This window comes from Ovis aries, chromosome 14 (assembly GCF_016772045.2).
Source record: "Ovis aries strain OAR_USU_Benz2616 breed Rambouillet chromosome 14, ARS-UI_Ramb_v3.0, whole genome shotgun sequence".
NCBI lineage: Eukaryota > Metazoa > Chordata > Mammalia > Artiodactyla > Bovidae > Ovis > Ovis aries.
In genome coordinates, this window is record NC_056067.1 from 61,659,512 (window position 1) to 61,679,429 (window position 19,918).

The 19,918-nt window shown below is 47.0% G+C and overlaps 2 protein-coding genes across 6 annotated transcripts; both read left to right on the forward strand.

Annotated features, from left to right (window-relative positions):
- Nucleotides 1–31: 31 nt before the first annotated feature.
- Nucleotides 32–5,136, forward strand: LOC121816558 (cationic amino acid transporter 3-like). Its single transcript, XM_060399126.1, has 6 exons — nucleotides 32–1,878; nucleotides 3,417–3,639; nucleotides 3,808–3,946; nucleotides 4,036–4,160; nucleotides 4,348–4,547; nucleotides 4,743–5,136. Exons 3-6 carry the CDS (start codon nucleotides 3,893–3,895, stop codon nucleotides 4,946–4,948), a joined length of 585 nt encoding a protein of 194 aa, XP_060255109.1. The 5' UTR covers nucleotides 32–1,878; nucleotides 3,417–3,639; nucleotides 3,808–3,892; the 3' UTR covers nucleotides 4,949–5,136.
- A 6,674-nt stretch (nucleotides 5,137–11,810) lies between these two features.
- LOC121816556 (cationic amino acid transporter 3-like) lies at nucleotides 11,811–19,918 on the forward strand. Of its 5 annotated transcripts, none has more exons than XM_060399115.1 (12): nucleotides 11,811–11,916; nucleotides 12,412–14,083; nucleotides 14,658–14,816; nucleotides 16,768–16,945; nucleotides 17,151–17,263; nucleotides 17,427–17,649; nucleotides 17,818–18,023; nucleotides 18,125–18,227; nucleotides 18,426–18,622; nucleotides 18,817–18,983; nucleotides 19,255–19,363; nucleotides 19,530–19,918. In XM_060399115.1, exons 2-12 carry the CDS (start codon nucleotides 13,705–13,707, stop codon nucleotides 19,616–19,618), a joined length of 1,923 nt encoding a protein of 640 aa, XP_060255098.1. In that variant the 5' UTR covers nucleotides 11,811–11,916; nucleotides 12,412–13,704; the 3' UTR covers nucleotides 19,619–19,918. The 5 variants fall into 5 exon arrangements, with proteins under 5 accessions (XP_060255098.1, XP_042088316.1, XP_042088317.1 ...); XM_042232382.1 differs by having other exon boundaries at nucleotides 13,684–14,083; XM_042232383.1 differs by having other exon boundaries at nucleotides 13,687–14,083.

The window sequence follows — 19,918 nt, forward strand, 5'->3', positions numbered from 1 at the left end:
AAGAGTTATACTCCAGGGACTTCCCTGGCAGTCCAGTGGCTAAGACTCCACAATCCCAGTGCAGCGGGCATGGGTTCGACCCCTGACTGGGGAACAAAACTCTGCATGCCTAATGGTGTAGCTAAAAAAAAATGGTTTAAAACTGACTGACTTTACCCCCGTAGCTTCCCCTTATTAAAATGCAGGTGGACCACACAGGCAAGAGAATCTCTGGTTGCAGGTGGGTCACTTGAGCAACACAGTGTCCTGGAGAAAATAGGAAGTCAGCAGGCTTGCAGCAATGGAAAAATGACTGTGACTTCCTGCCTTAACAATTAACTGAGATTGTTTCCCTTTAAGATGGTCATGGCTGAGCAGAACTGTCTTAGATGCAAGTCCACCTTTCCTCAGATCACTGGCTTAAGCATCTTTCTGCTCAATGAAAGCTTGCCCCATGGTTTATTGTCTGTTGAGCAGCAAGTGGCTGAACCTGCATTTGGTTAGAAATCTAACTCCGGGTGCAGAATAGCCAATCAGTCCATATGGGTCATCATGTCTCTGAGTGAATATGCTCAGGGTGAATCTTCTATCTTCAAGAGCAAAGAGTGAAAATGGTTACTTATAGTTAGGATGGCCTAATGCTGGAGCTTGGGCTGTTGCATATTTTAAAGGATTTATACCCTTATGACTTTTGTCATTTGTTCAATGGGTCTGGTTGGGTAGACTTTATTAAGGCACAGAGAGTTTGGACAATGTGGAAAAAACTAGGTACCAAATTCCTGTAAAATTGTGTTGTTGATGTTCAATTGCCAAGTCATGCAGACTCTTTGTGACCTCATGGACTGCAGCATGTCAGACTTCCCTGTCCTTCACTATCTCCTGGAGTTTGTTCAAACTCATGTCCACTTAGTCGGAAACCCCCTGAGAGATTTCTTTATTCTGAGAATTGAAAAAGTCAGGGTTCTCTCAATTCTTTCAGAATCAATCAGTAGGCCGGTCTTAGTGATGTGTGTGTTTACAAAGTCAAGTCTCACCCTTTGTGACCCCATGGACTGTAGCCTGCCAGGCTCCCTTGTCCATGGGATTCTCCAGGCAAGAATATTGGAGTGGGTTGCTGTTTTCTCTTCCAGGGAATCTTCTCGATGCAGGGATAAAACTGGTGTCTTCTGCTTGGCAGGCAAATTCTTTACCAGTGAGCCACCTGGGAAGCCCTTGAGAAGGGATCTACTCATCCTTATCCTCAAAATAGATGTTCTTTACCCCAGGGGTTAAAGTAGTGAGCTGTGAGGGTTGGACAATGCAGTCTTGCTTCACACCTAGTTCTGGCTGAACCATGGATAAGCCAAATTGACCTCCCCTCAATATGTGAACATTTTCTCCATCCATCACCAACAGATAAAAATCTTAGAACCCCATGATTCAGCAATTCTACTTTTGATGATATATATATACCCAGAAGAACTGAAAGCACACTCTGGAAGAGATATTTGTACACCCATGTTCACAGCAGCATTATTTGCAATAACTCAAGCATGAGAGCAATCCATGTGCCCAGTGACTGAGAAATAGATGGACTGATGTGTCAAGCACAAATAATAGAGTATTCTTCATCATTAAAAAGGAAGGGGATCCTAACACATGCTACAACATGAAGGAACCTCATGAACTCATTCTTCTAAGTGAAATAAACCTGACAGGAAAGGACAAATATTCTGTGATTCCACTTAAATGGAGTATCTGGAGTGGTCAGATTCATCAAGACAGAGAGGAGAAGGGTAATTTCCCAGAACTGGTGGAGGAGAACTAGCTCAGCTGGAATTCCATCACCTCTACCAGCTTTGTTCTTAGTGATGCCTCCTAAGACCCACTTCACTTCACTTCCAGGATGTCTGGCTCTAGGTGAGTGATCACACCATCATGGTTATCTGGGTCATTATGATCTTTTTTGTACAGTTCTTCTGTGTATTCTTGTCACCTCTTCATAATATCTTCTGCTTCTGTTAGGTCCATACTGTTTCTGTCCTTTATTGTGCCCACCCATTTTTGCATGAAATGTTCCTTTGGTATCTCTAGTTTTCTTGGAGAGATCTCTAGTCTTTCCCATTCTATTGTTTTCCTCTATTTCTTTGCATTGATCACTTAGGAAGGCTTTCTAATCGCTCCTTGCTATTCTTTGGAACTCTGCATTCAGATGGATATTACCTTTCCTTTTCTCCTTTTCTAAGTTATTTCTAAGGCCTCCTCAGACAACCATTCTGCCTTTTTGCATTTTCTTTTCTGGGGATAGTCTTAATCACGGCTGTGAAAGTGCTGCACTTAGTATGCCAGCAAATTTGGAAAACTCAGCAGTGACCACAGGACTGGAAAAGATCAGTTTTCATTCCAATATCAAAGAAAGGCATTTCCAAGGAATGTTCAAGCTACTGCATAATTGCACTCATCTCACACGCTAGCAAAGTAACGCTCTAAGTTCTCCAAGCTAGGCTTCAACAGTACGTGAAACAAGAACTTCCAGATGTTGAAGCTGGGAATCTGGGGGTTGAAGAGATCTTAGGCTTCCCTGGTGGCTAAGACAGTAAAGAATCTACCCGCAATGCAGGAGCTGGTGCTGCTGCTAAGTTGCTTGAGTCATGTCTGACTCTCTGCAGCCCCCTAGACAGCAGCCCACCAGGGTCCCCCATCCCTGGGATTCTCCAGGCAAGAACACTGGGATGGGTTGCCATTTCCTTCTCCAATGCATGAAAGTGAAAAGTGAAAGTGAAGTAGCTCAGTCGTGTCCGACTCTTAGCGATCCCATGGACTACAGTCCACTAGGCTCCTCCGTCCATGGGATTTTACAGGCAAGAGTACTGGAGTGGGATGCCATTGCCTTCTCCAGCAATGCAGGAGACCAAGGTTCAATTCCTGGGTCTTCCTGATCCCCTGGAGAAGGGAATGGCACCCCACTCTAGTATTTTTGCCTGGAATATCCCATGCACAGAGGAGCCTGTTGGGCTACAGTCCATGAGTTTGAAATTGGACACAACTGAGAAACTAACCTAAAGAGCCCTGGCCTAAGGTATCCAGGAGGAAGGGCTCTTGGGGCCCAGGACTTGTCATATTAAGGGAGGAGTCCAGTATACCTGGCTGAACACACCTTACCCACGTTCTTTCTTGCTTCTTCTCTCATGATAGCTTCGGCCTCTGGGTTCTGGAGGGTTTGTGCCTTTCAGCCCTAATGGGCTTCTCCGAGGAGCAGCTTTATGTTTCTACATGTTTATTGGTTTTGATTCCATTGTCACTACAGGTAACACGGTCACTGTGTGTCCCATCCAGGGTGTGGCCTCCGATTGGGCTCACATGAGCATAGGGGTTTCTTTTGGAAGTCAACAGGAAAGGGGATTTTGTGCTTTCCCTCTGGTGTGTTTCCTGACCCAGTATTTCCTCTAATCCTGCAGGGGAGAAAGCCCAAAATCCTCAGTGGTCCATCCGCATCAGCATCGTGGTCTCAGTCTTGATCTGCTTTGTGGTGTATTTTGGTGTCTCAGCAGCTCTCACCCTCATGGTGCCCTACTACCAAATTCACCCTGACAGCCCCTTTCTACAGGCTTTTCTCCATGTTGGGTGGGGCCCTGCCAGATATATCGTGGCTGTTGGCATCCTCTGTGCTCTTTCATCCAGGTCAGTGTCTTGGTTTTCTCCTCGTTGACTGTCAGATGCTCGTGTATCCCAGCCCTTGGGATTGAGAGACAAGAGAGAAAGACACCTTACCCCATGTAGATGAGGGAGCAGATGCCTTGGTCTCTCCTGCTTCTGCACATTCTCACCCCTCTCTGTTTTCTTTTCCAGACTCCTGAACACCGATTTGCCATGTCTTGGTTGATCTACACAATGGCAGAGGACGGGCTCCTTTTCTGATTTCTTGCCCAGATCAATGCCCATACATGTATCCACATCAGGGTCATCACGATTTCTGGAAACCTTGCAGGTAGATAAACAAAACCACTCCCTTTGGATTATCTTCCTTGGCTTGCATATTTCCAGCTATTTCTCACTCCATCCCCCCACCTTGTTTAGGTCCTCCCTCTAGGGGGGCTCTTCCATTTGGAGCTACTCTTCCATTTCAGTCATCTGATGGATCTCATGTCACTTCGGTCCCTGCTTGCTAACTTGGTGGTCGATTTTTCTGTCCTTGTGCTCAGGTGAGACTCCACTCCACCCTGACTGGGGGTCTTTGACTTGTGGGGATTGATGGGGGCTAATCCTCTCTGCCTCATGCTGCCTTCTAGATGTTCTGCTCTGCTTTTGTGAAAAAAGAGATGGATTTGACTATGTGATGTTGGGTGAGTAGGGACTGCTGTTCATGTTGCCATCATACCTCTAATTCAGGTATCACTCAGACCAGAATTTAAGCAAGAACCAAAAAACAGAGGAAGAAACTGAGATGGAGCTTGTAGTCAAAGAAAGGTCTTTGGACTCTGTACTTGAAGCCAGCACCTTAAGTTTTCTAAAGAGTCTGTGGTTCCCTCCCAGCACCATCCCCACCCGGAAATCTGGCCAGATTGTCTATGGATGTGCCTTCCTGCTTGGTGAGCAGTGGGACTTCTCTTTGGTGGTATTCTGAAATTTCCAGGATGGGTAGGAGTGTATATTTGTCAGTTGAGGTGTCTGGGAGATATGATGGCCCCTCCTGATGTGGGCAGCCTGGGGAGGGATGTGACCCGAGGTCCTGACATCTTTGGCTCCTGGGTCCAGCCTGTTCTCCTCCACCTTGACCCTTGCAGTTCTCCTGCTGATTATCCTCAGCCTGATCCTGGCCCAGAGGCCCAGCCAGGTGTTCTCTGGAGACCCCGTGCTCACAACAGTGGCTGTGCTGCTGCTGCTGCTCATCACTGGGGTCACGGTCATCATCTGGAGGCAACCCCAGGACCCCACTGCTCTTCACTTCAAGGTAGGTACCTCGTGTGCCCAAAGTGTCCTCCTTGAGTGAAGGAGGTCTGCGTGCTTTAGGTCTAAGCTTCCTTTGCTGGACCAGGGAGGAAGGGGAGTTGCTGAAACCTATGGACCCTTCCCTGATCCACACTCAGTGCTTTACATACACGATCTGAGTAGGCACTGAACACACAGCCTGAATTGCTCTGAACTTGTCCCTCCCACATGGAATAGGGACTCCCTTTCAGATATCTAGGGTGTGTTCAGGGATGACCTGACTCTTCCCTCAGGTCCCTGCTCTGCCTTTCCCCCCTGGTGAGCATCTTTGTGAACATTTACCTGATGGAACACATGACCACTGGGGCCTGGGTCCTATTTGGCATCTGGATGGGGATTGGTAAGTGACTTTTTGGAGTAAAGAGGCCTCTTGGGTGACTGAACCCAGTCCTCTTCCTACCACCTCTCCCCTAAACTGTGTCAGCTGCCATAATAGGAGGCCTATTGGGTATTTATAAGTGAGGAGAGCGCCTGCTTTTACTTCTCACTGTCTCATTTACCTACTAGGATTTACCATATACTTGGTATATGGGATCCGATACAACATGGAGGAGAACACTGAGCAACACAGCAGCCTCCACCTCCCAAATGCTGGACAAAAACATCGCTGGTGCTGAGTCATCTTAACCGCAGGAGAGAGATGCTGCGTGGAATCCCTCCATGCCCTGGAGGATCTGCTGGTTTGAAGGGCACTGTGAGCCTCTATGGACTGTGAAGGCAGAATGCATTTACAGCCGTGTATTTATTGCTAGTGGACAAAATGACTTTAATGCTGCAAATGCTGAAGGAAACACTTAAAAGCATAATACACATCCAGAAAAGAGGATTTTCATGAAAAATGTAACCAGAAACCAGAGGAAGAAATAAGATGTTAACTTGAACATAAGCAGTTCCTTCTTGTGCCTGTTTCCAGTGAAAATACATACATTGTCACATGGGAAGGAAACACAGTTAACCATATATTGTGACAAGAGCTGTACTTCAGGGGGTTTCCCTGGCAGTCCAGTGGTTAAGACTTGCCTTTTAATGCAGGGGGTGCAGGTTCAATCCCTGGTCATGGGACTAGGATCCCATATGCCTCATGGCCAAAAAACCAAAACATAAAGCAGAAGCAATAAAGACTTTACAAATATTTTTAAAATCTTTAAAAAAAAAAAAAAAGAGTTGCACTTGAGGGAATTCCCTGGAGGTCCAGGATTTAGGACGCAGCACTTTCACGGCCATGGATGGCCAGGGTTCATTCCCTGGTTGGGGAACTAAGATCCTGTAAACTGTGCAGTGTGGCCAAAAAATAAGAAAAAAAACATAAATGCAAATCTTAAAAAAGAGTTGCATTTTAAACATGAGAAAGCAGACGGGTTGGAAGCAGAAGGAGAGGAAGAGATACACTGTGCAAACAGTACCACAAGAAAGATGCATAGCCATATTAATATCAGATGAAGGAGAATTTAAGAAAAAGAGAATAATAACAGATAAAATGGATTATTTTACTGCGGAAGAGAAATGGTCATTTTCATCTTTCCCTCCAGCTTTACTGAGACATATATCACACTGTGTAATAAGCACTTTACTTTTCCCTGTCACAGACTCTTAGAATTGCATAGTAGAGGTGATGAGGAAAGTTCTTTAATTGGAAAAATAAAAACCCTGCATTGCCAGAAGTGAGGAAGGAGGGTGGGAAGTAATGGTTGGCTGATGAGTGGTTATGGCTGGGTGGAACTAAAAGATAGGAAGTGAAACTAGAGAAGTAAAAACCAAAAGGTGTCACTGAAGAAAATAATGCTTGAAACTGAGATTATGGACATGGAAGACATTGGTAATCATGAAGTAGAGGACTGTTTGTGGGAATGAGCAACTGCGGTAGAGAGAAGGGGGGATGGAGGTCAAGAAACTGAGCAGCAAATTTGCTAAATGAATTTAAAAATAGAAGATGAACAGGAAAATTCTGCATGTTCACCGTCTTGCAAGGTCTACTGAAATACAGGCTGGGAAACAATGGAGAGTGAAACTGTCGGGTGAAACTCCGATGGAAGAGGCTGACATCACCTGATTGCTGTTCTTCCCTTACCGCTGGGGGACAACCAGATATCCCATGTTACCCAGTGTGCTGTAACAGGCAACACAGAACACCGCCTGGAGCACAGTCCTGATGAAAAGCTGAATCAGAAAGTCATCAAGCCTCTAGATCAACTACAGCTCATCATGAATATAAGGGATAGATTCACATTTCCACGGAAAACACAATCAGCCAAAACCAGAATGTTGACAATTCCCCAGGGCAGAAGAATGGTCCAGTACTTATACCAGTTTAAATGGTATGACCCACAGCCACAAACAGGAATGCATTTGACTCAGTTCTAATGAGGTGGATGGATGTAGAACCTTTAATACAGAGTGAAGTAAGTTGAAAAAAGAACAAATATTCTACATTAACGCATATGTATGGAATCTAGAAAGGTGGTGGTACTGATGAACCTATCTGTAGGGCAGCAGTAGAGACGCAGACATAGAGAAGCAACTGTGTCCACAGTGGGGGATGGAGAGGGTGGGACAAATTGAGAGAGGAGCATTGAAACATTTCCATTACCAGGTGTAAAATAGATCACTAATGGGAAGTTGCTCTATAACCCAAGGAGCTCAGACCCAGTGCTCTGTGACAATCTAGAGGGGTGGATGGGGTGGGAGGTAGGAGAGGAGGCCCAAGAGGGAGGGGACATAGGTGTACCTATGGCTGATTCATGGCGATGTATGGCGGAAACCAATAAACCATTGTAAAGCAATTATCCTCCAATTAAAAATTTAAAAAAAAAAAAAAGGTGTGTGAAATGGATTCCAGATAAACTGTCTCCAATGCCCCCTATTGTTAAAGTGGGGAGTGGAGCTTTTTCCTTCTAAGGCTCTGATGCCTATTTTAGTTCCTGGCACATAGTCGTCTCTATGGCAACGTTAAATGCCTGAACGCTGTCCACTACTTCCTTTACTTGGCCACACATTTTATGCAGTAGCAACATCATATTGTGGAAACAGTTAAACTTTGCTGCTCTTGGAACAAAAACACTTCCCCCCTTTATCCTCTTAGGTTTTTGGACCGAAGTCTGCAAAAAAGACACAGAAAAAACAAATTACCAGGAAGAAGGATTATATACAGGAGACAACAAAAGTATGACTTGCTAAATGATTAAAGCTACAGGCTTCGGTACCTAACTCAGTAGAGGGGTGTAGGGAGAAAAGGCTTTTATGGGAAGAATAAATGGATTTCTTTGGGAAAGACAAATAAATTAAGAAATTAGAGATGAGATGCTTTGTAATAATATTTGTCTCTGCAGGTGTGAGTGGTCTTTCCAGCTTCTTCAGGCTAGAAAACTCCGAGAGAGCAAAATTAACAACAACAAAAAAATGTAAATGTCTCTGTTTTTAATTGGAGGATAATTGCCTTACAACTTTGTATTGGTTTCTGCCATATGTCTTTATGAATCAGCCCTGGGTAGACCTGTGTCCCCTCCCTCTTGAACCTCCCATCCTATCCCACCCCTCTAGGTGTCACAGAGCATCAGGTCTGAGCTCCCTGCATCATATGGCAACTTTCCACTGGCCATCTGCTTTACACATGGTCACGTGTATGTCTCCATGCTACTCTCTCAATGCCTCCCACCCTCTCCTTCCCCCACTGTGACCACAATTATTGTCCTAGTTTTACTCACCATTGGACCCTTGGGAGCCATTTGGGCGCACCCTCTGCTCAGAGAGGGACTTTCTGGCAGCCATATGTACCAGAACTTTCTGCTTTGAGTCTGATGAGGGAGGCTCCAAGAAGGCTTCTTTCTGCATCTGTCGCATCTCCAATGTCTTCTTTTAAAGTAATCCTCCTGGCTACTGAGCCTGTGCTCTAGAGCCCCTGTGCCACAGCTGAAGCCTGTGACCCTAGGATCTGAGCTCCCCAACAACAGAAGCCTGAGCACCGTGACTAGAGAGCAGCCGCCCCATCAATGCAAATGGAGAAAGCCCCCGCAGCACGAAGACCCTGCCCAGCCAACAAGAAACACAGAAGTGGCTCAGACGGTCAAGACTCCGCCTGCAATGCAGGAGACCCTGGTTCAAACACAGGGTTTGGGAAGATCCCCTGGAGAAGGAAATGGCAATCCACTCCAGTATTCTTGCCTGGAGAATCCCATGGACAGAGGACCCTGGCGGGCCATAGTCCATGGACTCACAAAGAGTCAGACACAACTGAATGACTAACACCAGATTATTTTTTTAAACCAGCTTTGGGGGTTCACGTGCATCCTCACTCAACCAACTAAAACTTTCTGAAATAGGTTAAGCCTCTTTCATCTCGTGTGGCTGTTTTTTTTTGTTTTTTTTTAACTTACAATATTGTAAATCAACTATGCTTCAATGTTAAAAAAGGAAGCAAATGTGAGAGTCCATCGAGTGCTGTGTTTTGGTCTCCTTTTGCTGCTTTGTGCCCAGTGTTTTAGCACATGGGTCACTTGACTCGGGTCAGAATCTAGTCAACACTTCACTAGCATCCTCCAAAGCTGCAATATTCCTCTCTCACTCTCGGGTTTTCCTTCCAGGAGGAGCAGGGCTCCTGATCTCGTGCATCATTTTCCTTCTCCATCTCTGTGCTCAGCTCTCCCAGCAAACAGAGCTCCCTGAAGAAGCAGACCAAGTCACACCCCCTTTACCCTCTTCCATCCTTTGTGCAAGGCTGGATGCACGTGAGATGCTGGTTCCATGTCTGTTACTTGAATTAACATCAGAGTCCTTAAGTTCCCCTTCTCCTGGTTGGGGTCCAGCTGGGCTTGTGTGTCCCCCCACACTGGAGTGTCTCAGGTCATGTGCAGACAGTGGGGAGCCCAGCAAGAGGACTGGGAGGGAGCAGGGTTGTAATTCGGGTCCCAAGTCTTATAGCTCACACGTCTCATGGTCCTTTATGATCAAATGAGTTCAAGTGTCCATGGAAAGACTCAATTAACAATCTAACAGGAATAAAAGAGTTTTACTTGAGCCAAGCTGAGCACTATAGCCTAGGAGGCAGCCTCTTAAGTAACTCTGAAAAACTGATCTGGTTTTCTCTTCTTTTTTGGCCCTGCTGCATGGCATGTGGGAGGAGGGGAGTGTGCACGGTCCTTAGTCCAAACCAGGGATTGAACCCATGCCCTCTGCAGTGAACACCCAGAGCACTGCCAGGGAATTCTCAGAACTGTCCCACTGAAGCATGGTTTCCAGCACAGTCTTATGCCCCATCCAACAGAGAACATACATCACACACGACAGGGTGTATTCCTTCAAGTTTCAAAAAGAAACAGGCTTAGTATGTAGACAGTGAGACAGCAGGGCCCTGGTGTCCAGGAAGGGAACCTTATCTTGGCGGGAGTGTTAACATGGACGCCATGAGAATGGAGATGCTCATTCTTATCTTCACACCAGATGCTCTTGACCTCAATGGTTAAAGCAGATGAGCTGTGGGGGTTAGACAGGCTGGTTTAGTTCACACACAGTTCAAGATGAACCATGTATAAGCAAAATGACTTTCCCATACCTCAATATGTGAACATCTTCTCCATCACAAGCAGATAAAAATCTTAGAACTTTATGCTCTAGCAATTCTACCTCTGAGGATATACCAAAAAGAACTGAGAGTGCACCCATGGTCATAGCAGCATTTTTCACAATAATTAAAACGTGAAGACAACCCAAGTGCCCACTGACCAAAGAATGGATAAGCCAATGTGATAGGTACCAATAATAGAGTATTACTCAGCACTAGAAAGGAAAGGAATTCTAACACATGATGGATGCAGCTTGCAGATATCATACGCGGTAAAATAAGCGTGACTACACTTGAGAACTATTGTGTGATTCCATTTAAGTGAAGTCTCTAGAGTCATCAGATTCACAGAGACAGAAAATAGAATGGTGATTGCCAGGAACTGGAAAAGGAAAAAGAAGGAATTGTTGTTTAATAGGAACAGAGATTCAGCATTGCCAGATGACAAATGTTCTGGAATTTGGTTGCACAAAATATGAATATACCTAACATGACTGAGGGGCTTTCCAAGTGGCACTAGTGGTGAAGAACCCGGGTGCCCATGCAAGACATGTAGGAGACCTGGATTCAATCCCTGGGTTGGGAAGATCCCCTGGAGGAGGAAATGGCAACCCACTCCAGTATTCTTGCCTGGAGACTCCCATGGGCAGAGCAGTTTGTGGCGGGTTGCAAAGAGTCAGACACGACTCAAGTGACTTAGCACACACACACACACACACACACACACACACACACAAAACATGATTGAACTGGACATGTAACATGAATTAAACGGTAAATTTTGTTGTGTGTACTTTACTACAACAAAGAAAACAGCTCAGGGCCTTCCCTGGTGGTAGAGAATCTGCTCGTCAATGCAGCGGACTCAGGTTTGACCCCTGATCAAGGAAGATTCAACATGGTGTGGAGCAACTAAACCTGTGCCCTGCAATTCCTGAGCCCGTTCTTAGAGCCAGGACTACTGAGGCCACAAGACACAGCTAGTGCAGCCCGCCCGCCCCAGAGCCCGTGCTCCACAACAAGAGAAGTCGCAGCCGTGAGAAGGTCCTGCACCGCCACAGAGTAGCCCCCACTCGCTGCCACTAGAGAAAGCCTGCACGCAGCCACAGAGACCAAGCATACCAATCAATAACCTAATTAATAAAAAATCATCTTAACTACTTAAAAAAAAAAAAGAAAACCCTCTCAGAACCTCCCCTGAGGGTAACCACACAGGAGTCAGGGCTGATAGCAACACGGTAGATGGTCCCCGCCCTCCCAGCCCCATCTCCACCCATCGACCCAGGGGTGAGGACTGTCTGCTGTGCTCAGGACTTCCTGCTTCGGTTCTTGGAGATGTCTCAGCTCCAGCCCCACATGATTACCCTCAGCCTCCGTGACTGACCCAGTGCTCCAGGCTCTGCTCCAAGGATCCAGTAAGTCTTGGGTCACCCTCTTCTGTGGGAGACTGGGCACTGAGTTCACATCCTCCTAAAGAGACTTCTGCAACCCCAGAGTGTGCGGGGTCAGCCCGGCTCCAACTTGAGGGTGGAGAGACCCATTTTACAGATGAAAACAGGAGCTGGGAGCTCTTGTGTTTTGTGTGAGAATCAGTGGTGGGGTGGGGGCAGCGGGAAGGGAGGTTGGATCAGTGCCTGGAGGTTCTTGCGTGTGTGCTAAGTCACTTCAGCCTGTCTGACTCTTTGCGACCCTATGGACTGTAGCCCGCCAGGCTCCTCTGTCCATGGGATTCTCCAGGTAAGAATACTGGAGTAGGTTGCCATTTCCTCCTTCAGGGGATCTTCCCAACCCAGGGATCGAACCAGTGTCTCCTACATCTCCTACATTGGCAGGCCGGCTATTTATCACTCTTTTTTTGGGGGGTGTGTGGTAATTGTGCTCAAACAATAGTGAAGATTGTTCTTATACAGGGCCTATAATATGTGGACCATCCACTTCAGTCTCTTGTATACCGTCCGCCTTTTGAGTCTATAAGCTCCTCATCTGCTGATACGAGGGAACTGTGAAGGACTTGCGTGTCAGCAGATGCTGGTGTCTGTAGGGGATGATGGTAGGTTGTTGTTCAGTCACTCAGTCATGTCCGTCTCCTCGCGACCCTGTGGACTGTGGCACATCAGGCTTCCCTGTCCTTCACCACCACCTGAGTTTGCTCAAGTTAAGGCTATGTTGATTTATATTAAATCACTCTAGGGTTTGTTACACCCAGCAACACTTTGAAGCTGGTCTCTATTATTTATCATTGGCAACAACAACAGCAAAAAGGTAGTAAAATATACATAACATAATATTTACCATCATAACCGTCTTTCAAAAATTCAGCCCCAATACCCATATGGTTCACAGGATCTTAGTTTCCCCACCAGGGATCAAATGCAGGTCCATGGCAGTGAAAGTTCTCACTCCAAGCCACTGGACTGCCAGAGAATTCCCATCTACATCATTTTTAAGTGCACAGTTCAGTAATGTTAAGTATATTTACATTGCTGTCCAGCCAATCTGAAGAGCTCTTTTGTATCTTGTAAAATGGAAACTGTGCCCCATTTGACAATACTTCCCCATTTTTCCCTTAACCCCAGCCCCTGGCAAACCACCATTCTACTTTCTGTCTCTGTGGCTCTGACTCCTCTCGATACTTCATGGAAGTGGAATCATACGGTATTTGTATATTGGCGAGTGGCTTAAGGGTGGCTCAGATGGTAAAGAATCTGCCTGCAGTGCAGGAGATCTGGGTTCAGTCCCTGGGTTAGGACGATCCCCTGGAGGAGGGCATGGCAACCCACTCCAGTATCCTTGCCTGGAGAACCCCATGGACAGAGGAGTCCATTGGGGTTGCAAAGACGTGACTGAGCAACTGACACACACAGACAAGGGAGTGACAGGAAGCTTCTCCAAGCCTTCTGGGTCTTAATTACCTTCAGCTCATAAAGAATCCCTGAGCCAAAGTGGCACATTTGGGAAGACATATTCTCTCACCCCTCACTTCTCTTCAAGCAAATCTTCGAGTAATCTTGAAACATTAAAAATCTTCTTTATGTTTGAAGAAACCAAGTTCACACAGAGAGAACTTGCCCAGTGCGTCCTTCTACCACCTGCTCCCCATCCCTCCATTCCTCTCTGGAATTGAGCTTCCAGGGTCAAGGGCAGATGGACCTGCTTGATGACTTCATGTCTTGCTTTCTCAGCAGATCGTAGCCTTCTCAACTATGTCTACGATGCTGGGTCAGTATCTTCGCCAGTTTGGTCAGAAGCTGGTCCGCAGGAAGCCACAGTTCAGGGAGGAACCTGAGAGTTCTGAGACCCATCCTCCGAACACCCTGGACCTGGTGGTGATAGGTTTGGACAACATGTTGGGAGCTGGCATATACATCCTGATTGGGGGAGTAGCCAAATACGTAGCTGGACCAGCAATCATCCTTTTCTTACTGGTGGCCGGCCTGACTACTGTGTTGTCTGGGCTCTGCTATGTCGAGTTGGCAGCTGGAGTAGAAAGACCTGGCACTGTGTATTTCATCAGCTATGTCACAATGGGACGACTGTACGCCTTCATCAGTGGCTGGAACCTCTTACTGTATTTAATTATTGGTGAGACGATGGGGAGCGGGGAGAAGTGGGCCTTAAGATGCAGAAAGTAGGAGAGATGAGTGGCAGCTGCACTCATTCATCAGAACCCTGTTATCCACCCTCGGGGCAGGGTTGGGAGAGGGGGAACGGTGGCAGGAAAACTGCACAACCTCATTGCATGCAGGTCTATCCTGCTTTCCTTAAATGATGGACCGAGAAACCAGAGGAAAGGGAACTGGAGGGAGCGGGTGAGAGGGAGGCAAGTCCCTAGGCTCATCCCCTGACCACAGTGAAGTCTTTGCTCAGCTGTTGCCTTCCTGGATTTTCTCTTACACCTCAATTTCACAATTCAACTCTGATCTAGTCCCTCCTACTCCTATTTACCTGTGTTTCTTTGTTTTCCATCACTTCTATCTCCTAGCATATTAAATAGTTGGCCTTTTTGTGAATCACCTGGGTCTCCCCTGTCCGCCCCATGAGAAACTCTGAGATCGGGTGTTTGTTTGCTCACCTCCTGCTCTAAATATCTCACACGGTGCATAATAGGGTTTCAGTTTCTGTCTGCTTGTAAACATTCCTCCTTCTGTTGCTGCAGCCACTGCCTGTATAGCCCAGGCCTGGAGCTCCACATTTGACAGCCTGATTGGGAACCACATCTCTGAGGCATTAGGGGGAACTTTCTCTCTGCAAATGCCCTCCTTCCTGGCCTCGTTTCCAGACTTTCTTGCCCTGGGCCTCGTGCTGCTGCTCACAGGTGAGAGGAGACCAGAGACAAAAGGGAAGAGCAGGTGGAGGGGGAGCTGTCATGGGGAAGGCTCGAAGGCAGAAGGGTGGGGAATTAGGACTGGGAAAATGGTTTGGAATAAGAAAGAGAGGAAGGCAAGACAGAGAGCATTTTTTCCTACCCTTGGACTATTGGTCATTTAGGTTGGATCATTCTTAGGTGGGGGGGGGGGTGCTGTCCTGTGCATTTTCTGTTTTTTAAAAAAATTGTTGTTGGGGGAATTCCCTGGTTGTCCAATTGGTTAGGACACTATGCTTTCACTGATGAAGTTTTGGGCTCAATCCTTGGTCAGAGAACTAAGATCCCACATGACAAGTGGGGTACCCCCCAAAAAAATCATTCTTGGATGTTGAGTAGCACCTACAATCTTTATGTACTAGGTACCAGTGACACCCAACCCCCAAAGTGTGACAATGGGATGTCAACAGGCAGGGCCAATGTCCCTTGGAGCACAAAATCACCCCAGCTGGGAATCATTTACCTAGAACAACAAGTTTCTTCCTCTATACTGAGATCAAAGCTGTGTGTGTGTGTGTGTATGTGTGTGTGTGTATGTGTGCGTGTGTGTGTGTTTAACTGAGAGGAAATTCATGTAAATTTAACCATTTTATTGTTTTTCCCAGCTTTAAGTAAGTGTTAGTCGCTCAGTCGTGCCCAACTCTTTCCCATGGACTGCAGCCCACCAGGCTCCCCTGTCCACGAGATTTTCCAGGCAAGGATACTGGAGTGGGTTGCCATTTCCTTCGCCAGGGGATCTTCCCAACCCAGAGATCAAACCCGGGTCTCCTGCACTGCAGGCAGATTCTTTACTGACTGAGATACAAGGGAAGATATAATTCACTTCATGGCAAATAGATGGGGAAAAAATGGAAACAGTGAGAGGCTTTATTTTCTTGGGCTACCAAATCACTGCAGATGGGACTGCAGCTATGAAATTAAAAGGCACTTGCTCCTTGGAAGGAAAGCTATGACAAACCTAGAAAGTATATTAAAAAGCAGAGGCATCACTGCTGACAAAGGTCTGTCTAGTCAAAGCTCTGGTTTTTCCAGTAGTCTTGTACAGATGTGAGAGTTGGATCATAAAGAAGGCCAAGTACCAAAGAACTGAGGCTTTTGATTGTAGTGCTGGAGAAGATTCTTGAGGATCTCTTGGGCTGCAAGGAGATCCAATCAGTCCATCATAAAGGAAATCATTTCTGAATATTCATTGAAAGAACTGATGCTGAAACAGAAGCTCCAATACTTTGGCCACCTGATGAGAAGAACTGACTCATTGGAAAAGATCCTGATGTTGAGAAAGACTGAGGGCAGGAGGGGAAGGGGACGACAGAGGATGAGATGGCTGGATGGCATCACCGACTCAATGGACATGAGTTTGAGCAAACTGTGGGAGATAGTTTGAGCAAACTGTGGGACTGGTGTGCTGCAGTCCATGGGGTCGCAAAGAATCAGACATGACTGAGCAACTGAACCGCAACAACAGCTGACATACAGCATTGTAAAAGTTTAAGATGATCTAATAGACATGGATATTGTGTGATGATGGTCACAGTAAGAGAATATCCATCTGCAGGTGTCCAACTCAGTGGCACTTAGTACATTCCCAGTGATGTGAAACTACCAGCCCATCCAGTACCAAACATTTTCATCACAGCAAAAGGAAACCCTGTACCCACTGAGCAGTCACTGCCATCTGTGCACAACCACCAACCACCAGCCCTGGGCAGCCACTAGTGTGCTTTCTGTCTCTCTGCATTTAGTTACTTATTTCTCTAGCCTCACTGCAATGCATGGGGAACTTCCCAGACCAGGGATTGAACCTATGCTCCCTGTAGTGGAAGCTCAGAGTCTTAACCAATGGACCACCAGGGGAGTCCTGGATTTAGTTATTTTGTTGTCTCATTTTCCATTTTTCCCACAGGACTCCTGGCTCTGAGAGTTTATGAGTCAACCCTGATTTACAAAGTGTTCACAGGCTTGAACATTTTGGTTCTCAGCTTCATCATCGTCTTTGGCTTCATTAAGGGAGACCTGCACAACTGGAAGCTCATGGAACAGGACTACCAATTGGCTGCAGCTGGATCTGGTGATGCCTACAGGTTAGGAGGGTACCCTTGGTTGTAGTAATGCGTGTGTGTATGGTGTGCAGAGTTGGGAACATGGTGGGAACTAATGAGACCTGGGGTGATGGTCCAAGAATGGGGGTCCCTGGAGCCCAGGACCTGTGGTACTAAGGGAGGAGCCCAGTAGAGATGGCCGAACACACCTCATCCACGTTCTTCCTCTTTGCTTCTCTCACCATAGCTTGGGCCTTCGGAGTTCTGGAAGGTTTGGGCCTTTTGCTTTTGATGCAGTTCTCCAGGGAGCAGCTACATGTTTCTACGCATTTGTTGGTTTTGCTGGCATTGTCAGTGCAGGTAACATGGGCATCGTGTGTCCCATCAGGGTTTGGGAACAGAATGGGCTGCCCTTGGGCACAGGGGTGAGTAGAAGGTCAGGCTGCTTTTGAAGGTTGAAGAGTAAAGTGAGTTTGGTGATTTCACCCCAGTGTGTTTACTGACCCAATACCTCCTCCTGCAGGGAGCAAAGCCAGCCGTCTTCAGTGGTCCATGCCCTTGGCTGTCGTCATCTCCTTCTTCATCTGCTTTTTGGTGTGCTTTGGTGTCTCGGCGGCCCTCACCCTCATGGTGCCCTACTACCTGATTCAGCTCGAGAGCCCCTTGCCGCAGGCTTTCATCTGTGTCGGGTGGGACTCTGCCAAATATGTCGTGGCTGTTGGCACCCTCTGCATTCTTTTATACAGGTCAGTCTCATGGTTTTCTCTTCATCTACTGTCAGACGCTTGGGTATCCCCAGCCCTCGGGACTGAGAGATGAGACAGAAAGACATCTTCCCCAAGTAGACCAGGGAGCAAAAGCCCCGGTCTTTCCTGCTTCTGCCCCTTCTCACACATTCCCATTTTCTCTTCCAGCCTTCTGAGCATCATGTTTATCATGGCTCAGTTGACCTATGCAATGGCAGAGGATGGGCTCCTTTTCCGGGGACTTGCCTGGATCCCTGCCCCCACCGATGCCCGCACCATCATGATCCGCACCACCAATGCCCGCATCATTGTCCGCACCGTTGCCCCCACAGGAACCCCCATCATGGCTGTTTTGGTTCCTGGAACTCTTGCAGGTGAATAAACAAAACTCACCCTTTTAAAATCATACTTCTTAACTTGCATATTTCCAGTGGTTTCTCACTCTTATCCCACTGTCCTTGCTCCCTCATCCCAGCGGTCATGGCGTTACTCTTCGACTTCACTGACCTGGTGGACCTCATGTCATTTCATTCCCTGCTCGCTTACTTCCTGGTGACATTTTCTGTCCTTGTCCTCAGGTGAGACCCCATGACACCTGGACTGGGCCAAAGGTCTTTGACTTGTAAGGGTTGATGGGGAGGGAATCATCTTCCACCTTCATGCTGCCTCTTCAATGTCCTGCTACCATTGATTGGGGAAAGAGAGGCATTAGACAGACTGATGTTGGATCAGCGGTAGGGTCTGTTACTACTATTGCTTTAACATTTCTAATTCAGGTGTCAACGAGCCCAGAATGGAAGCCAGGAGAAAACAGAGGAGGAAACTGAGACAAACCCTGAAGTTGAAGGAGGTCCTTTGGAATCTGAACCTGAAGCAGGAATCTCAGGCATTCTAAAGAGTCTGTGGTTCCCTCCCAGCACCATCCCCACCTGGAAATCTGGCCGGATTGTCTATGGATGTGCCTCCCTGCTTGGTGAGCAGTGGGATTTCTCCTTGGTCATATTCTGAAATTGACAGGATGGTACTGGAGTGTGTATTTTGTCAGTTGAGGAGCCTTGGAGATATGATGGCCCCTCCTGATGTGGGCAGCCTGGGGAGGGATGTGACCCGAGGTCCTGACATCTTTGTCTTCTGGGTCCAGCCTGTTCTCCACCTTGACCCTTGCAGTGCTTCTGCTGATAATCCTGAGCCTGATCCTGTACCGGTGGTCCAGCCAGGTGTTCTCTGGAGACCCTGTGCTCACAACAGTGGCTGTGCTGCTGCTGCTGCTCATCACTGGGGTCACAGTCATCATCTGGAGGCAGCCCCAGAACCCCAGTACTCTTCCATTCAGGGTAGGTGACCTCATGTGCCCAAAGTGTCCACCTCAAGTGAAGGAGGTCTGCGTGCTTTAGGTCTAAACATCCTTTGCTGGGCAGGCAACGGGGGGATTTGCGGAAACCAATGAACTCTTCCCTGATCCACACTCAGTGCTTTACAAACTCAGTCTCACTAAGCACTGAGCACACAGTCTGAGTAGAACTGGAGTCTTCCTGCCCACATGGGGTAGAGTCCCCCTTTCAGACATCTGGGGTGTGTTCAGGAATGAACTGATTTTGCTCACAGGTCCCTGCTATGCCTGCTGTCTTCCTGGTGAGCACCTCTGTGAATATTTACTTAATGATACAGATGACCACTCGGACCTGGGCCCAATTTGGCATCTGGATGGCGATTGGTGAGTGGTTTTCTGGGTTACAGAGCTTCTTGAGTGACAGAGCCCAATATTCTTCCTACTACCTCTCTCCTAAACTGTACCAGACACCATGATAGGAGCTCTATTTGGTATTTGTAAATGAGGAGAGCACCTACTTTCCCTTCTCATTGTCTCATTCCCCTCCTAGGATTTGCCATATACTTTGGATATGGGATCCGACACAGCCTGGAGGAGAACAATGATCAACAGCCAGCAGCCTCCACTTCTAAGACTTAACAGAAACATCCCTAGTGATGAATTGTCTTAACTACAGGACATGGATGCTGTGTGGAATCCCTCCATGCACTGGAAGATCTGCTGGTTCGAGGGGCACCGTGAGCCTCTATGGACTGTGAAGGCGGAATGCATTTACGGCTGTGTATTTATTGCTAGTGGACAAGGTGACTTCAATGTTGTAAATGCTGGCAGAAACATTTAAAAGCATAATACACATCCAGAAAAGTGAATTTTCATGAAAAATGTACAAAAATGTAACCAGAAACCAAAGGAAGAAATAAAATATTAACTTGAATATAA

Coding starts and splice junctions, on each gene's coding strand:
- LOC121816556 (XM_060399115.1), top strand. CDS start 13,705: ATGTCTACGATGCTGGGTCAGTATCTTCGCCAGTTTGGTCAGAAGCTG. Junction 17,650..17,817: donor CTCTGCATTCTTTTATACAG/GTCAGTCTCATG, acceptor TTTCTCTTCCAG/CCTTCTGAGCATCATGTTTA. Junction 18,228..18,425: donor TTTTCTGTCCTTGTCCTCAG/GTGAGACCCCAT, acceptor TTTCTAATTCAG/GTGTCAACGAGCCCAGAATG.
- LOC121816558 (XM_060399126.1), top strand. CDS start 3,893: ATGCCCATACATGTATCCACATCAGGGTCATCACGATTTCTGGAAACC. Junction 4,161..4,347: donor TTTTCTGTCCTTGTGCTCAG/GTGAGACTCCAC, acceptor CCTCTAATTCAG/GTATCACTCAGACCAGAATT. Junction 4,548..4,742: donor TGGATGTGCCTTCCTGCTTG/GTGAGCAGTGGG, acceptor TGACCCTTGCAG/TTCTCCTGCTGATTATCCTC.